Source organism: Gobio gobio (assembly GCF_949357685.1).
Source record: "Gobio gobio genome assembly, chromosome: 8".
NCBI lineage: Eukaryota > Metazoa > Chordata > Actinopteri > Cypriniformes > Gobionidae > Gobio > Gobio gobio.
The window spans coordinates 23,894,693-23,913,307 of NC_137114.1; the positions used below are offsets into that span (position 1 = coordinate 23,894,693).

At 41.2% G+C, this 18,615-nt stretch overlaps 1 protein-coding gene across 1 annotated transcript in view; it reads left to right on the forward strand.

The window, feature by feature from the left end:
• The window catches only part of gabbr1a (gamma-aminobutyric acid (GABA) B receptor, 1a), an 83,900-nt gene that overhangs the window by 7,497 nt on the left and 57,788 nt on the right, over window positions 1–18,615 (forward strand). The window contains exons 3-7 of the mRNA XM_079823702.1: window positions 1,225–1,289; window positions 1,413–1,551; window positions 3,004–3,189; window positions 3,323–3,340; window positions 7,901–8,061. Of these exons, the coding sequence (XP_079679828.1) occupies window positions 1,225–1,289; window positions 1,413–1,551; window positions 3,004–3,189; window positions 3,323–3,340; window positions 7,901–8,061 (569 nt within the window). The remainder of the gene's footprint in view (window positions 1–1,224; window positions 1,290–1,412; window positions 1,552–3,003; window positions 3,190–3,322; window positions 3,341–7,900; window positions 8,062–18,615) is intronic.

Consider the following 18,615-nt stretch of genomic DNA (forward strand, 5'->3'; position numbering starts at 1 on the left):
TTCATCAGCTGAGGAAGTTCAACCTGCCAGAGGAGCTGCGGACACAGTTCTACTCCGCCTGTCCTTTGCTCATCTACAACTGTCTGGTTCGGTTCAGCCACCAAATCAGGCTTCAGGAGACTACAATAGACAATCTGGACTGCAGAGAGGATTATTGGTTCCCCCCTGCCCAACCTACAAGATATTTACACTTCCAGAATGAGAAAAAGTGTGAAGAAAATCACTTTGGCCCCCACACACCCAGCCCATTTTCTCTCAGAGCACTGAGCACCAGAACAGCCAGGCACAAGAACAGTTTCTTTACGAGACAGACCAGACCGAGTTCTTTATTAAACTCATAAAAGACAAAAGAATTACAGGGGTACTGGATTCTAAATAACAAAGAAATGCCACAATTTATCAAGACCTCGAAGCGGATATGAGGGAGACACACCTCATATATGTGGCCGCTCCCAAATATAAGGGGAGATTTCCTTGCCATTCATTTTTGGATAACACACCAACGTCTCCTTCGAATAAAAATAATGGCTAGTGTGGTACTGCGATCTACGTAAACCTACCAACATCCGTTGCCATTATTTTTGGAATGATTTATTGCGATAGAAATATAACATTTTAGTCGCATAACATCGGTTAATGGAAACAACATCATTTGGCAGTTTTTTTTTTTTAAATTGACATTTAGAAAATATCGCAAACGTTTTGAGCAAATCTGTAATGGAAATGTGGCTATTTAAATGTCCATTTGTATGTAACATCTTAAACTGTGGCCTCCACCTGTAAATAACATATCTGTACATTCATAAAACTATATACATTTATTTTTTCTTTCTATATTTCTATTACTGTACTATATTGCATTATTTAAATTTTGTTTTCTTTAATATATTATTATTGTTATATTTAATTTGTGTGTAATTCCTATGTCTGTACTTCCCTTCTGCACTGGAAGCTCCTGTCACCAAGACAAATTCCTTGTGTGTGTGTGTGTGTGTGCAAGTAAATTGTCAATAAAGTAGCGATTTATTGTGCGTTTTAAAAAAAAAAAACTGTTTTCGAAAATTGACACCAACTGGCAGAACCATTAAAATCCTTATAAGCCATCAGTGCATTACAGTCTTGCAAGGGGACTCAAGTTTAATATATCAGATGTAAATTTACCAGGAACATTTGTCATTCTCTCGATTCGTTTCATCCTCCCCCATCTCTCTTACTCTCTTTCAGGATGTGCAATCATTCGTCCCCCCAGAGACGGGGGGATACGCTACAGAGGACTGACTCAGGAACAGGTACAATTCTACGGCAGCACATTAAACTGGCAGCCATCAACATCAATGTCGGTTCTGATGGGACTTTGACCCTTAGCAACATCTAATTCAATCTACAAAACGTCTCTCTTTCTCTCTCTGTAGATCCGCAGTGTGCAGATCTTGCCAGTAGACTATGAGATAGAATATATCTGTAGAGGAAGCAGAATTATTGTGGGGCCCAAGGTCCGAAAGTGCCTCCCCGATGGAACCTGGACTGACATGAACAATCTCAGCAGATGCTGTAAGTGCCCTTGCTGTCCTATTCTATTGATCAATATCTATATTTATTACACCACTCTTTGGAATACTGGATTCTGATTGGTCAATAACAGCATTCTGAGGTCAAAAGCTTTTGTATTATGAATCACATAATAAAATTACTGCAAATCAATATGTCCATTTATTAATTTATTTATTAAGTATACGTGTTGGATGTTAACGGTTTTCTATTTTAATATTTTTTAAAATGTAATTTATTACTGTGATGGAAAATGATTCAAAAATCATTCCTATATGCTGATTTGATGCTCAAGATTCAACATTTCTTCCTATTATCAATATTGAAACAGATTTTACTGCTTAATGTTTTTGTGGAAACCATGACTGCCATTTAATAACGGTTGAATCTTGTATAACTTATAAAAAAGTTGAAAATTGCTTAAAGTGTTAGTTCACCCAAAAATGAAAATAATGTCATTCATTCCTCACCCTCATGCCGTTCCACACCTGTAAGACCTCCGTTCATCTTCGGAACACAAATGAAGATATTTTTGTTGAAATCCGAAGGCTCAGTGAGGACTGCATAGGCATCAATGTAATTTACACTCAAGATCCATTATGTACTAAAAACATATTTAAATCAGACCATGTGAGCACAGTGGTTCAATATTAATATTATAAAGCGACGAGAATATTTTTTGTGCGCCAAAAAGCTTCTGAGCGGAAACGAATCAGCGAGTCGAATCAGCGGTTCTGAGCGCACAGTCACGTGATTTCATCAGTTTGGCGGTTTGAGACGCGATCCAAATCATGATTCGACTCGCTGATTCGTTTCCGTCCGAAGCTTCATGAAGCAGTGTTTTGAAATCGGTTATCACTATATAAGTCGTTATTTAGTTTTTTTGGCGCACAAAAAATATTCTCGTCGCTTTCTAATATTAACATTGAATCACTGTGCTCACATGAACTGATTTAAATATGTTTTTAGTACGTTAATGGATCTTGAGTGTAAATTACATTGATGCCTATGCAGGCCTCACTGAGCCGTCAGATTTCAACAAAAATATCTTCATTTGTGTTCCGAAGATGAACTGAGGTCTTACGGGTGTGGAACGGCATAAGGGTGAGGAATACATTACACTATTTTCAACTTATTTGGATGTTAAAGCATATGTTGTCATAACTTATTGATCAAATTTTACAGTGTAATAGTACCATTATTAACATTTATTAGCCTACTGATAATAATTGCGCACCAACTCAGAATAATTTTAGAATATTAGAATAAATTCTGTGATGTATATTATTCACTTAAAATACTATAAAACAAATAGTGCTTTATTTAAATGTAGGCTAATTGTCGGTGTGCTGTTGTGGTAGTGGCAATACACTTTAAAGCTGTGAAATTTCAAGGTAACACAAATGTGCTAAAAAAGATGTCAGCATGTGCTAATAGTGTTGCTAAAATTCTCAGTATTGCTTTGCCCGCGTTCCTGGGTGTCTCTGGAGAACGGGAGGGCGACGCTGCAGCCCTCTGGACAACCGGTAGAGGGCACAGTTCTTCATTACAGCTGTCACGCTGGCTTCCTATTGGAGGGTCTCAATATCTCTCACTGTACCAAACTGGGCAAATGGGACGCACCTAAACCACTCTGTGTCTGTGAGTAAATATATGATTTGATTTGAGTTAACTGTCAATCACACAAACACGAAAGTATGTGTTTTATTAATATGAATAATCAGCTTAACTCTATGTGGCTCTTGTGCCCCCCTTTTATTTTGTGCATCATCAGATGACAGTAACTATACAGGTAAGACATAAGAGTTATTTCATTTCTCATGTTAGAAGTCACTTTGCTAATCACTCAAAAATTATATTTTAGAGGCCATGATAATCTATTCATCACTTAGTTTGCTTAAAATAAAATGAGAATGTTAAAATGTTAATACCCTATATTTTAAATAATATCCAAATTGCAGACCACAATTCCCATCGAGTGAAAATCTAAGGTGTAATGCTTTTTCCACCCACAAGAGGGCAGTATTTTACTATCAGTCGTGTGAAATCCACAATGCATCAAATAATCTCCATTATTTTAGTTCTATAAATCTGTAGCACTAAAATGACTAAAATGTTATACAGTTATACCAAAATAACAGTAGTAAATATGAATATGAAAAAAAGGATAGTTTATTACTTCAACAGAGGCCACAAAAAGACGTGCAAAAAGCTGCTAAAAAGTGCAAAGTGTAAACCGTTTTAGAGATCAGCTCTTCATCAGTGCCATATAATTGCAGATACACATACATTATAAATGCACACTATTACCATTGACATCCTAAAATAAATGCTGGCACAATAGAAATTGTGGAAACAAATGGATAGTAATTATTGCGTAAATATTTCTTAGTACCATAAATGTATTATAATAATAATAATATTAAATAAAAAATAATTGATTTTACCAAAAAAGAGTTACATTTGAGGTCTTCTGCCAATTTTGACTGGGAGAAGTATGACTGAATGACAGTCCTCAGGGCCATTTTCATAATCGATAGCATTTGATTGGTCAAAGATCTGTTTAGTTCAGGATGAGTCATCGATATTTGTTCTCTTTTCCTAGAGGAGAAAAAGTTCTGTGCATTTCAGATGTAGCATATATCCAAACTTGTTCTTGTTTAGTACACTATAAAGACGATGACTTCAAAGATAACATGCATGATCTAAAAGATACAAACTCATTTTGGATAACATAGTATTCCATGTATATATGACAAACATCATATTTATATGAGGCCATATAAGTTTCATGCATAATAGTAACAATAGAGACTAAGCAAAATGCTGTTTAAAATAGTTTTAGATATAGTAGGACTACCAGACTATAGAATCTCATTATAATTCTTCAGGCTGCCAGAGTCTCTCAGCATTAATACAAGCGCTCCTGCATGCAAGCACGACTGTAGCACCCTCTTATTCATCCATCCATCCCTCCCTTTAATTGCCTTCCATACTTCTCAATCCCTCTGTCCTTTCTTTCATTTCCCCTCGTTTCTTTCAGCTCTGCTGATTTAGACTATCAAGCCACGCAAATGCGCTCTCTCTCTCTCTCTCTCTCTCTCTCTCTCTCGACTCCCTCTGTTAACTCACAGCGAGAGATCACCGCCTACTTAGTGCACTCTCAGCAGGCTGAAGATTAACACTCGTCCAGAGTGTGTAGATATGTGTGTGTTTCTGCCCTGTGTGTATATGAATGTATATGAGGATATGTGTGTATCTCAGCACAGTGTGTGTTTATGTGTGCATAAATTCAAGCCTGTGTGTACGAGGTGGTGATTACGTTGCTTATACCATGCTTGTTAAAGGATAAAACAGTTTGTTTGCCAGCACCCTATAACCCCCCCTATGGGATGCAGTTACTTTGTGAACAAGAACACAAAATATCATTCTGTTTTGTGCAAAAATTTAGTTATCACATAAACTAAAGGGTAATTATATATCCTCACAGGAGGCTCCTCCGGCCTTTCTTTTATTCAATAACAACTAAAGATCAGGGATGAATAATTGATGACTGACATATGGAGAGAGCAGATTCAAAGGGAGCTCCAAATGTCACCGGAGTGTCTCAGGTCCTGAAGTTCACGGTGGCTCAAGTCATCAATTTCAGTTCTACTCTGTTGTTTTAGAGTATTTAAAGTGAATAGAAGAATGCAGAGGGCTGTGCGGGCTCCAAAAGTGGCATGCAGGCTGTATAAGCTGTCATTATGCAAATGCTCTACAGATGAAGATAGATAGATAGATAGATAGATAGATAGATAGATAGATAGATAGATAGATAGATAGATAGATAGATAGATAGATAGATAGATAGATAGATAGATAGATAGATAGATAGATAGATAGATAGATAGATCAAAAGTGGAAAGTACTTACATTGTTTTATGAAACTGAAAATCAATTACTCTCGATTTCACCGAATTAAGAAAACACGTTAATGTATCACTAGACCTTTGTTCAACCTTGTTTCTCTGGCTAATATACATAGCCAAAATGAAAGTCTCCATACAAAAATTGTAATTGAACCCAAAACAAATCTTCAACTTCATAAAATTAATATAGGTTAGGCCTGACTTCTCGATTCAATACCGAAATAAAATAATTAACAGTAATGGCACCATAGAGAAAGAAAGAAAGAAAGAAAGAAAGAAAGAAAGAAAGAAAGAAAGAAAGAAAGAAAGAAAGAAAGAAAGAAAGACAGTTACAAAGAAAAAAGAAAGAAACACAGTTAGATAGAAAGAGAGAGAGAGAGAGAGAGAGAGAGAGAGAGAGAGAGAGAGAGAGAGAGAGAGAGAGAGAGAGAGAGAGAGAGAGAGAGAGAGAGAGAGAGAGAGAGAGAGAGAGAGAGAGAGAGAGAGAGAGAGAGAGAGAGACAGACAGATAGAAAGAAAAAAGAAAGACAGTTAGGCTACAAGTAAAAAAGAAAGAAAAAGAACAGTTTTTTGACAGTTACAAAGAAAGATAGAAAGAAAGAAAGGAAGGAAGGAAGGAAGAGAGACAGATAGAAAGAAAAAAGAAAGACAGGCTACAAATAAAAAAAGAAAGAAAAAGAAAAAATTTTGACAGTTACAAAGAAAGAAAGAAAGACAGACAGTTGGGAGGGAGGGAAGGAAGGAAGGAAGGAAGGAAGGAAGGAAGGAAGGAAGGAAGGAAGGAAGGAAGGAAGGAAGGAAGGAAGGAAGGAAGGAAGGAAGGAAGGAAGGAAGGAAGGAAGGAAGGAAGGAAGGAAGGAAGGAAGGAAGGAAGGAATGAGACAGATAGAAAGAAAAAAGAAAGAGGCTACAAATAAAAAAGAAAGAAAAAGAAAACTTTTTGACAGTTACAAAGAAAGATAGAAAGACAATAATAAAGAAAGACAGTTTGAAGGAAGAAAGGAAGGAAGGAAGGAAGGAAGGAAGGAAGGAAGCAAGGAAGGAAGGAAGGAAGGAAGGAAGGAAGGAAGGAAGGAAGGAAGGAAGGAAGGAAGGAAGGAAGGAAGGAAGGAAGGAAGGAAGGAAGGAAGGAAGGAAGGAAGGAAGGAAGGAAGGAAAGAAGGAGAAAGATAGACAGAGATGGATGGGTGGATGGATGGACGGACAGACAGACGGGTGGAAGGAAGGATGGATAGATAGACAGCTTTGCTGTATCGAGAATGAATCACCTGTGTGACTTTTGAAAATGATTCTGATTCGGTGAAAGTGATTCTGATTCAGAAGTGAGCGTTTACTCTGACCCCGCCCCTTCCCTGCTATACAACAGTCCTGTTCGTCTGTCAGTGCCTCAGTTCTCTGCTGTCTGCTCTGAGGACGGATCTCTGTTTGGTGGTCAGTCTTTCCCCCTCTCCTCCCGGCGGATTAAAGGATTATGCCGCAGCACAATAGTTATTTTCCTATATTCTGATCAGATGCCGGGATAATATGTTCGACACAGCTTAAAACTCAATCACGTTTCGTGAGCGGCGCGGTAAATAAAGCAACGCCAGAGGATTTGCGGAGCGCGTTCTGACCGACAATGTCGCTCAACACCACCTGTTTTTCTCTCCTGTCGTGACCCATGAGCATAGCTGTACTACAAACACACTGAAAGAGGGAAAGAGACAATAACTGCCCGACGGCGCAATGGTTCTGTACCCAACAATGAAAACGTGATTGCTATAGTTTGTGCTTTTACATGTTTGGAGAGTTGGTTTATGTTGAAGCGCATTCTGTGACAGGACATCAGTGATTTGATGTCGGAGTCTAAACTACTGAGAAGATTCTAAAAGATAAAAAAACAAAACATCTAAAGAATTCAAAGATTCTGAAAATTATATTCCAAAAGGTTCAGAAGAAAAAAATATATTCTGAAGATTAAACAGAGTTGAAGATTCTAAACGTTCGTAAATAATCTCCAGAACGCGCTCGAGAGGATTCAAAAACTGCATTAAACTCTGCATTAAGACGATAAGAGCTCAGTGCCATGGCTGACAGACAACAGCGATGAAAATGTAAATAATGTAAACATTTTAATCCCAACTAATATCCAGCAATTTCATATTTTGACAAGGATTGACACACGTGCGTCTAAATGTTACTTTACGCTTAAACTGTTCAGTGCTGCTGTTTTCGCGCGTTCCATCCATTCGCGGTTCTGTTACTTCAAACTGGACACATCGCACGTGCTGACACTCTCGGCTTCGGACACAAAAGCACAGTTTAAGTTCAAAACGTATACATGTCGAATTGGATATTGATGGCATCCACGGAGAGGATCAGGATCTCGGGGAGAGATTGGAGAGGCTTGGCTCTCCTTTACGCGCTGCTTATCTTGCTCCCCTGGCCGTGTGCGGTTGCAGGCAAGAAGAAACTGTACATCGGAGCTCTGTTTCCCATGAGTGGAGGATGGCCCGGTGGTCAAGCGTGTCTCCCCGCAGCGCAGATGGCTTTGGATCTCGTGAACAACCGGAGCGACATTCTGCCGGACTACGAGCTGGAGCTCATTCATTACGACAGCATGGTAAGAACTGGCCAACACTTTACATTTACAGTGTCCATATTAAATATACTGTATGATTTCTTTTCTACATATAGGCTACATTAAGTAGCCTGCATGTTGTGCCATAGTTTAGCTCAGCATTTAATCATATTATTGCATTTAAAATTGCAGTTGGCATGGTATTTAATCTGCATCAGGGAGTTTCTCATAGTTTGAAATGATCAGCACATCTCCCAAATAATATATATATATATATATATATATATATATACACACCCATTTTTTTGCTTTAGATATATTTAATTTAAATGTAACCGTCCTACCACATGTATTGGTAGTGTTTTTTGTTTTGCATGATATTGAAATTGGCTTTCCTTTCGCTTGGAAATTATATTTTAGCACATATTATGTGAACATATACAAAAGCATATTGTATATTCAAGTAAGCATATTCAAGTAAGTTACTGAATATTTGCAGAAATATTCTATTTAGATAAAGTTCTTATACTTTCAATCTCCTAATCCCATGTCATTTTTTTAACTGCATTTCATCAGAAATAGTGTTTTTCAACCATGCACAATTCAAATGAATTCATATTTTTTTTATGGGTTTTTGCCAAGTACTTTAGTTAGAAGAAACCTCATCCTTCTGTTAATGTATTCAAATATTTCATGTTCAAGGACCGAAACATAGATAAGTAACAGATGTTAATTTAAGACGGCATGAAATTATCAGGCTTTAGCAGGTGCTCCATTAATGTTGTGACACTGATTGTATCTTGGGATTCAAGAGTTGGTGTCGAATTGACATTGCAGTTGTTGGTACATTAATATTTCACAACTCACTGCACTTGGCTGTTATCAACAGCCTGTAAGGCTTCAGCTGCATAAAGTAATTTGGCTTCTTAAAATACTCCCAAATTCATGCACCATGAATGCTTAAATGCCTTTAGTGTTGCAGTTTTTGAAAGATCACCCCCAAAAGTGTATTCCTTAGTGTATTTTGTTTATTTATTTTTGAGTAGCATTTTGTTGTTGTTGTACAATATGCGTCAAGTGAGAATGTTTATCAAAAGTGCTCTTTTTGAATATGCCATCAGTGCTGGTTTGAGAGCTAAAATGTCCAATATGTGCAAGAGTGTGCAATTGTGATGTCTCTCTTATCACTGCCAATGAATAGCCTATGTAGCACTCAGAAGTTCAAAGCGGGCCAGTTTAGTTTGCTCAGAGTGGTGTGAGGGTCCTGAGCACCCCATAGAGGTGAGGAAACGGTTAAAGAGTGCTCTAACTGGACAGAGATGTGTTGTATCGTGGTTGTGATTGGTGAACCACACTCTGCATTGCAATCGCACTCAATATAGAGGAAGAATCAGGGAGAGGAGTGTTGGCATGGCAACAGCCACCAGTGAAACCACAGTTCAAACAAACTTGCATCCCTGTAGATCTCGTAAGGATAAGGAGCTTCTTCTGCAGACTCTTGTGCATCTGCAGTACCTGTCTGACCGCTCACGATAGAGAGGTTCTCACAGATGAATCGTAACCATCTGTTAGGTGTCAAGATAAGCATCGTCTTCCCAGTAAGTTTATTAAATGTCCTACTGGCTCGCATTCCACCTGTGATTCTTGAGTCGAATTTGACCCACATTGAAAAGTCTTGGGTATTAATGATTGGGATACAAAGGGTGTATTAAGGACATTTATTCTGATCCCAAAATGTGTCCGAAAAATCATTGACAACATTCAAAAGTCAACAAAAAACTCATCTCTTCCGTGAGCACTTAACCTCATAAAAAAAACCTTTCTTTTCCTCTTTCTTCCCTTTTTCCCTCCCTACTCTAGCCTGTGCTACACTGAGCAATGTACACGGACTCAGTATTTCAGGCACTTGTTGCGCTTACTCAACTCTTTATGACCAATCGCTTCCTGTACTCCCAAGTTGTAAGTCGCTTTGGATAAAAGCATCTGCTAAATGCATAAATGTAAATGTAAAATGAGAGAGGGAGCCAATCAGCAGTAGGGGGCGTGTCCACTCATAATGGGGGAGGAGGGAGAGGGAGCCAATTAGCAGTAGGAGGCGTGTCCACTCATGATGGGGGAGGAGAGAGAGGGAGCCAATCAGCAGTAGGGGGTGTGTCCACTCATGATGGGGGAGGAGAGAGGGAGCCAATCAGCAGTAGGGGGCGTGTCTACTCATAATGGGGGAAGAGAGAGAGGGAGCCAATTAGCAGTAGGGGGCGTGTCTACTCATAATGGGGGAAGAGAGAGAGGGAGCCAATTAGCAGTAGGGGGCGTGTCCGCTCATAATGGGGGAAGAGAGAGAGGGAGCCAATCAGCAGTAGGGGGCGTGTCTACTGATGATGGGGGAGCAGAGAGAGGGAGCCAATTAGTAGTAGGAGGCGTGTCTACTCATGATGGGGGAGCAGAAGGAGGGAGCCAATCAGCAGTAGGGGGTGTGTCGACTCATGATGGGGGAGGAGAGAGGGAGCCAATTAGTAGTAGGAGGCGTGTCTACTCATGATGGGGGAGCAGAAGGAGGGAGCCAATCAGCAGTAGGAGACATGTCCACTCATGATGGGGGAAGAGAGAGAGGGAGCCAATTAGCAGTAGGAGGCATGTCTACTCATGATGGGGGAGGAGAGAGAGGGAGCCAATTAGCAGTAGGGGGCGTGTCCGCTCATAATGGGGGAGGAGAGAGAGGGAGCCAATTAGCAGTAGGAGGCATGTCTACTCATAATGGGGGAAGAGAGAGAGGGAGCCAATTAGCAGTAGGAGGCGTTTCCACTCATGATGGGGGAGGAGAGAGAGGGAGCCAATCAGCAGTAGGGGGCGTGTCTACTGATGATGGGGGAGGAGAGAGAGGGAGCCAATTAGCAGTAGGGGGCGTGTCCGCTCATAATGGGGGAGGAGAGAGAGGGAGCCAATTAGCAGTAGGAGGCATGTCTACTCATAATGGGGGAGGAGAGAGAGGGAGCCAATCAGCAGTAGGGGGCGTGTCTACTGATGATGGGGGAGCAGAGAGAGGGAGCCAATCAGCAGTAGGGGGCGTGTCTACTGATGATGGGGGAGGAGAGAGAGGGAGCCAATCAGCAGTAGGCGGCGTGTCTACTGATGATGGGGGAGCAGAGAGAGGGAGCCAATCAGCAGTAGGGGGCGTGTCCACTCATAATGGGGTAGGAGAGAGAGGGAGCCAATTAGCAGTAGGAGGCATGTCTACTCATGATGGGGGAGCAGAGAGAGGGAGCCAATCAGCAGCAGGGGGCGTGTCTACTCATGATGGGGGAGCAGAGAGAGGGAGCCAATCAGCAGTAGGGGGCGTGTCCACTCATGATGGGGGAGGAGAGAGGGAGCCAATTAGCAGTAGGAGACATGTCCACTCATAATGGGGGAAGAGAGAGAGGGAGCCAATTAGCAGTAGGAGGCGTGTCCACTCATGATGGGGGAGAAGAGAGAGGGAGCCAATTAGCAGTAGGAGGCGTGTCCACTCATGATGGGGGAGGAGAGAGAGGCAGCCAATCAGCAGTAGGGGGCGTGTCCACTCATGATGGGGGAGGAGAGAGGGAGCTAATCAGCAGTAGGAGGCATGTCTACTCATAATGGGGGAAGAGAGAGGGAGCCAATTAGCTGTAGGAGGCATGTCTACTCATGATGGGGGAGGAGAGAGAGGGAGTCAATCAGCAGTAGGGGGCGTGTCTACTGATGATGGGGGAGCAGAGAGAGGGAGCCAATCAGCAGTAGGGGGCGTGTCTACTCATAATGGGGGAAGAGAGAGGGAGCCAATTAGCAGTAGGAGGCGTGTCTACTCATAATGGGGGAGGAGAGAGAGGGAGTCAATCAGCAGTAGGGGGCGTGTCTACTGATGATGGGGGAGCAGAGAGAGGGAGCCAATCAGCAGTAGGGGGCGTGTCTACTGATGATGGGGGAGCAGAGAGAGGGAGCCAATCAGCAGTAGGCGGCGTGTCTACTCATGATGGGGGAGGAGAGAGAGGGAGCCAATCAGCAGCAGGGGGCGTGTCCACTCATAATGGGGTAGGAGAGAGAGGGAGCCAATTAGCAGTAGGAGGCGTGTCTACTCATAATGGGGGAGGAGAGAGAGGGAGTCAATCAGCAGTAGGGGGCGTGTCTACTGATGATGGGGGAGCAGAGAGAGGGAGCCAATCAGCAGTAGGCGGCGTGTCTACTCATGATGGGGGAGGAGAGAGAGGGAGCCAATCAGCAGCAGGGGGCGTGTCCACTCATAATGGGGTAGGAGAGAGAGGGAGCCAATTAGCAGTAGGAGGCGTGTCTACTCATGATGGGGGAGCAGAGAGAGGGAGCCAATCAGCAGTAGGGGGCGTGTCCATTGATAATGGGGTAGGAGAGAGAGGGAGCCAATTAGCAGTAGGAGGCGTGTCTACTCATGATGGGGAGCAGAGAGAGGGAGCCAATCAGCAGCAGGGGGCGTGTCTACTCATGATGGGGGAGCAGAGAGAGGGAGCCAATCAGCAGTAGGGGGCGTGTCCACTCATGATGGGGGAGGAGAGAGGGAGCCAATTAGCAGTAGGAGACATGTCCACTCATAATGGGGGAAGAGAGAGAGGGAGCCAATTAGCAGTAGGAGGCGTGTCCACTCATGATGGGGGAGAAGAGAGAGGGAGCCAATTAGCAGTAGGAGGCGTGTCCACTCATGATGGGGGAGGAGAGAGAGGCAGCCAATCAGCAGTAGGAGGCGTGTCCACTCATGATGGGGGAGGAGAGAGAGGCAGCCAATCAGCAGTAGGAGGCATGTCTACTCATAATGGGGGAAGAGAGAGGGAGCCAATCAGCAGTAGGAGGCATGTCTACTCATAATGGGGGAAGAGAGAGGGAGCCAATTAGCAGTAGGGGGCGTGTCCACTCATGATGGGGGAGGAGAGAGAGGGAGCCAATTAGCAGTAGGAGGCGTGTCTACTCATAATGGGGGAAGAGAGAGGGAGCCAATTAGCAGTAGGAGGCGTGTCTACTCATAATGGGGGAAGAGAGAGGGAGCCAATCAGCAGTAGGAGGCGTGTCTATTCATGATGGGGGAGGAGAGAGAGGGAGCCAATCAGCAGTAGGAGGCGTGTCCACTCATAATGGGGGAGGAGAGAGAGGGAGCCAATTAGCAGTAGGAGGCGTGTCTACTCATGATGGGAGAGGAGAGAGAGGGAGGCAATTAGCAGTAGGAGGCATGTCCACTCATAATGGGGGAGAGAGAGGGAGCCAATCAGCAGTAGGAGGCGTGTCCACTCATAATGGGGGAGGAGAGAGAGGGAGCCAATTTGCAGTAGGAGGCGTGTCCACTCATAATGGGGGAGGAGAGAGAGGGAGGCAATTAGCAGTAGGAGGCGTGTCCACTCATAATGGGGGAGGAGAGAGAGGGAGCCAATTTGCAGTAGGAGGCGTGTCCACTCATAATGGGGGAGGAGAGAGAGGGAGGCAATTAGCAGTAGGAGGCGTGTCCACTCATAATGGGGGAGGAGAGAGAGGGAGCCAATTTGCAGTAGGAGGCGTGTCCACTCATAATGGGGGAGGAGAGAGGGAGGCAATCAGCAGTAGGAGGCGTGTCCACTCATAATGGGGGAGGAGAGAGAGGGAGCCAATTTGCAGTAGGAGGCGTGTCCACTCATAATGGGGGAGGAGAGAGAGGGAGCCAATTAGCAGTAGGAGGCGTGTCCACTCATAATGGGGGAGAGAGAGGGAGCCAATTAGCAGTAGGAGGCGTGTCTATTCATGATGGGGGAGGAGAGAGAGGGAGCCAATTAGCAGTAGGAGGCGTGTCTACTCATGATGGGAGAGGAGAGAGAGGGAGGCAATTAGCAGTAGGAGGCGTGTCCACTCATGATGGGGGAGGAGAGAGAGGGAGCCAATCAGCAGTAGGAGGCGTGTCTACTCATGATGGGGGAGGAGAGAGAGGGAGCCAATTAGCAGTAGAAGGCGTGTCTACTCATGATGGGGGAGGAGAGAATGAGCAAGAGGGAGATTTGAAGAAAGACTGTGTAAAGAGAGATGGCTGAGAGGCATTACAAAAGATAAAAGGTCATAGGAATATCACAAAAAAAATTATGATCAGGCAAGAGCTTTAGGACCCGCATCAATATTAGAAAAGCTTTCCAGCGCTGGAGACACCTAAGCAGGAAGGCCAGAAACAGATGCAGGGGTTGTGTTGTTTCTGATCCACACGTGAGTTACATTAGTTTTGAGTGTGTGCTGCTGGCGACTAACAACGGACTAACAAACTCTTGTGTACTGTATGTTCATTTTCTGTTCTTCCTCGTCGTTCGTTTGTCATGTTCACTTGTATTTTCGTGAAGCTTTATTTTGCTTTGCTTCAGCTATGAGACATCCACTCTTGCATTGCGTTGTGTGCATTTAGAGGGTGAAGCAATGAAGGGAGGCGTGTGTTTGTTTGGGTTGATTTCAAATATCAACAGTGTTCAACAGTGATTCTCAGAGATCGCTTACTGCACCTTTAAGGGCCTTTGTAAATATAAAATATGTTTGGGTCATAAAAAAGGCCATAACTTTTTCTTTAAATAAGGGTTCATATATAAAGAAAAGATGGAATTATTTTGGTTATTTAAATTTTAGTTTAGGGTCCAATTCTCACTATTACTATGTGCTTATTATCATGCATATTACTAGGATATTGGCTGTTTATTAGTACTTATAAAGCACATATTAATGCCTTATTCTGCATGACTTTTTTCTACACCCCTTAATCCTATTCCTACCCTATACCTAAACTTAACAACTACCTTACTAACTATGAATAAGTAGTTTATTGAGGCAAAAGTTGTAGTTAATTGATAGTTAATAGTGAGAATTGGACCCTAATCTAAAGTCTGACAATCATTTTATGTATTAAAAGTGCTCCCCCCCCTCCCCCATATACAGTTTAGGAAATACTTTTATCCAAAGTGACTTTCAAATGAGAAAAAGCACAACCAATTTATCAGTACTGCAATAATCATGATTTAATTCAACTTCATTCACGATTTAATGAAAATTATGCATACAATTCCTGAAATTATTAACGGCTTTCTAGAAATGTCACCATGTTGCCCATGATGCAAGTCTCTGTATTAATTTAGCATTAATCTTAATAAAAATTAGAGGCACACTGCAGGTGAAAAAGTAGAAAAATGCAATATTCAGAGAGGCCAAGTGTGACATTGTATAAATGTCATGTGTTAGTATGCCGTGGAGATGGAAGAGCAGGTGTGAAGTGCTCAGACTCGTTGACATTTAAGCCGGCAGATATTTTGAGCATTTCCTCTTGATTGGTGAGCACTTCATACCTGGATGAGATTCTAATCAAAATTGCTTTCGGGTGTCAGAAATGTAATTACAAAGGGAGAAAATCTAATTTGATGTGGGTTTTGCATTTAATTATTGTTCAAAGAATCTCAGGCATGTTTGGGGCATTCGTTTAATCTCTCTCAAATAGCCAATTATCACGCAGAGCAATGTTTGCATAGAAACATGAAAGTCACCTCAAAATTCCAATTTCATTCGACATTTGATAAATATTTATTTCAGAAATGAGGGTTATTATAACCCCTGCCATGCTCTGGCTGCAGAACACTGATCTTTTTTTTTTTGTAATCAATTTTCTCCCTTTCCATTTTTAAAATGTCACTTTTAGGAAATTATGCATAGGAGATTTGTGTTTTAATGAATTGAGACCAAGTAGATTTCAACTTTTTATGAAAAAAATAGTGAGTATAGCGCTTGTTCATGCAAAACTTGTCAAACGTGGAACGCGTGTTGTGATTGTTTGCTAGGTGTTTGCTTGTCGGCACACCGGCAAGTTTTCTATGATATTTATTCACATTTTATCATCTGCCAGGCAAAAATGGTAAGTCTGATCACTTAGACAAGTAATATCAAACCTCTCCGTAATACTTTGAGGCTATGATACTGGTCAAAAATGAAATCACAAGGTCAGAGTTGCTACAAGTTGTGGTCCATGGTTTGTGTGTGAGATATTTCAGATATTTACAGGGACACCCTTGCACAGATACAGTCACGCTCTCCAGACGGTTGCCATGGTTATATCAAAGCTCAGCCTGCAAACTTTGATCAATTATTAACCGTGATAGAGCGGGACTGAGGTAGAGAGAGAGAGAGAGAGAGAGAGAGAGAGAGAGAGAGAGAGAGAGAGTGATGCCCTGATGAGACACTTGTGCTTTCCCTGTTTTAATTGGCATCTGTTGTATCCAGATTGTAACGAGAAGGATTTCCATATCCAAATGCATGCTTTATTCATTCTCATCAGGGTTCAGGGATGTAGAATCACAGTTTAGAAATAACAAATCAACACTTGCAAGTTAATATAAGGCAGAACAGCAGATAAAGACTCATTCATGGTCTGAGTCACTGGAGGACGTGCACTGGAAGCTTGCAGCTTGCGCTGTATGTGATGATGTCTTTATTTTTATGCACACTTTGCTTATATTCACAAAATATCCTTTATGACTCAATCAAAAGACTTGTTTTATTTTATTAGTTGGATATTTAATGGAAATTATTAGCAAGAAATAAGGAATGGGATGTTCAATAAATGTTAACTGCGTTAAGAAACAGGATGCAGAATTGCAATTTAAATTTAAGGAAATAGAATTAAAGGTAGAATTTAACGTTTTACCCTCTAAGATGTAAGATTTGTTGTTTGTATCCCCCAAATTCTGTTTAATATCAAATGTCAATGTATGTTTTTGTGAAAGCTAAAAAATTAATCAAAATAAATAAATAAAAAATAATTATAATACTAGAATTCAGGTAAATCTTTTGTAAAAAAAAAGAAAAAAGATGGATAGATAGATAGATGATAGATAGATAGATAGATAGATAGATAGATAGATAGATAGATAGATAGATAGATAGATAGATAGATAGATAGATAGATAGATAGATAGATAGATAGATAGATAGATAGATAGATAGATAGATAGATAGATAGATAGATAGAGTGATCTAAAGTTCTGCCCACACTTAACATGAAAAATAAATAATATTTAATAATAATAATACAGGAAATATGTCATGAAATTAGACATTATATATATATATATATATATATATATATATGTTCTGTATTAGTACACTTCATAGATAGTTGAATAGTGAGGTGTGCTCAAAAACAATTCCAAATTGTCAACTGAAAAGAAGCCAATTCTTCAATTTTGCACAACCCTACACCATTACTGTATATCAGACTCAACAAAAACAAAATTGTTCTTGCCCTTTTTAGCCGACGCTCAGTATTCTGGTCCTGAGACCTGCATAACCTTCAGCCCCAGGGACTTTAAGAACACAGATGCCTCCCTCATGTCAAGCGGCTCTCAGTGGCTGCTTTTTCGAGCCCGTGGACTGAATAAAAATGCCTCAGCTCCCTGGAGATGCCAAGAGAGACTGGAGCAGTAAACCACATGTGTGGCTCTTTCAGAATTGTACTAGATTGCTCCAACGAGTGATGTCTGACATAAATATTATCATTAGCTATTGCTAGTAACTAACTACTCAATTCCCTGATATAACTTCCACTTAAAGGTGAAAGACTCGGCTGTTGCACTGAGGCTAACTGCAATAACCACAGAACCATTTTCGGTCATAGTTTAGACTAGGGTCCAATTCTCACTATTAACTAACTATTAACTATGACTTTTGCTTCAATAAACTCCGAATTACTGCTTATTAAAAGTTAGTAAGGTAGTTGTTAAGTTTAGGTATTGGGTAGGATTAAGGGATAAGGGACACTGCTGCTGCCACTGCAAAAAATCACCTGCCAATTTGATTCCATCACAAATCTTATTATTATTGTATTGTACACAAGTACGGTTGAGCTCTGTGTACTTTCACTGATCACTGTTTATATGTGCATAAAAGCCTAAATTAAATCTGTTCATCATATAAAGTCATTAAAATAAAATAAAATAAAATGCAGCGCAGACGATAGACACAGGCCCGAAATGTGGGGAGAAATCCATTTTATTGTAGTTTAAATGAGAAATAATTGCAGTGCTCTGTTCTGCGGCTATAGAGTTAGTATCGCTATCGTGTTAGAACCGGTGGATGCGGTTTACAGGGTTCATAGAAAGACAATGATGTGACGTGTGAGCACGCAGCAGTGAGTGTTTGCGGTCCAAATAGCTCAAAATGAGAGGCAACGAGAAACGCAAAGATGTGGAATAAAACCTCATCATGTTTTAAAGAAGAGTGGCTTGATTAAGTGCTGGAAATAACAGATGATGGACACAGCACGGTAACAAAACAGACATATACAGTTATACCCACCACAAGTGTCGCGTGCAAACTCTAAACACCAAAGTAACACACATCAGTTTAAATAGATGTGTGTGTGGTTTGGGTTTCAATGATGTTTAGATAACTATAAAAGAGTTCACATGTTCCCTTGAACATATTTAGCTATAAGAACTATTTAATTACTTCAGTTCGTTGTTGTTTTTATATATTATAGGCTATTATAATTGTATTATAGTGTAAGCCTAGTAAAGAATTGATCTCACAAGGGGATTGTTTAGGGATCCTTGCCATTAAAACGTTTGAAAAACTCTG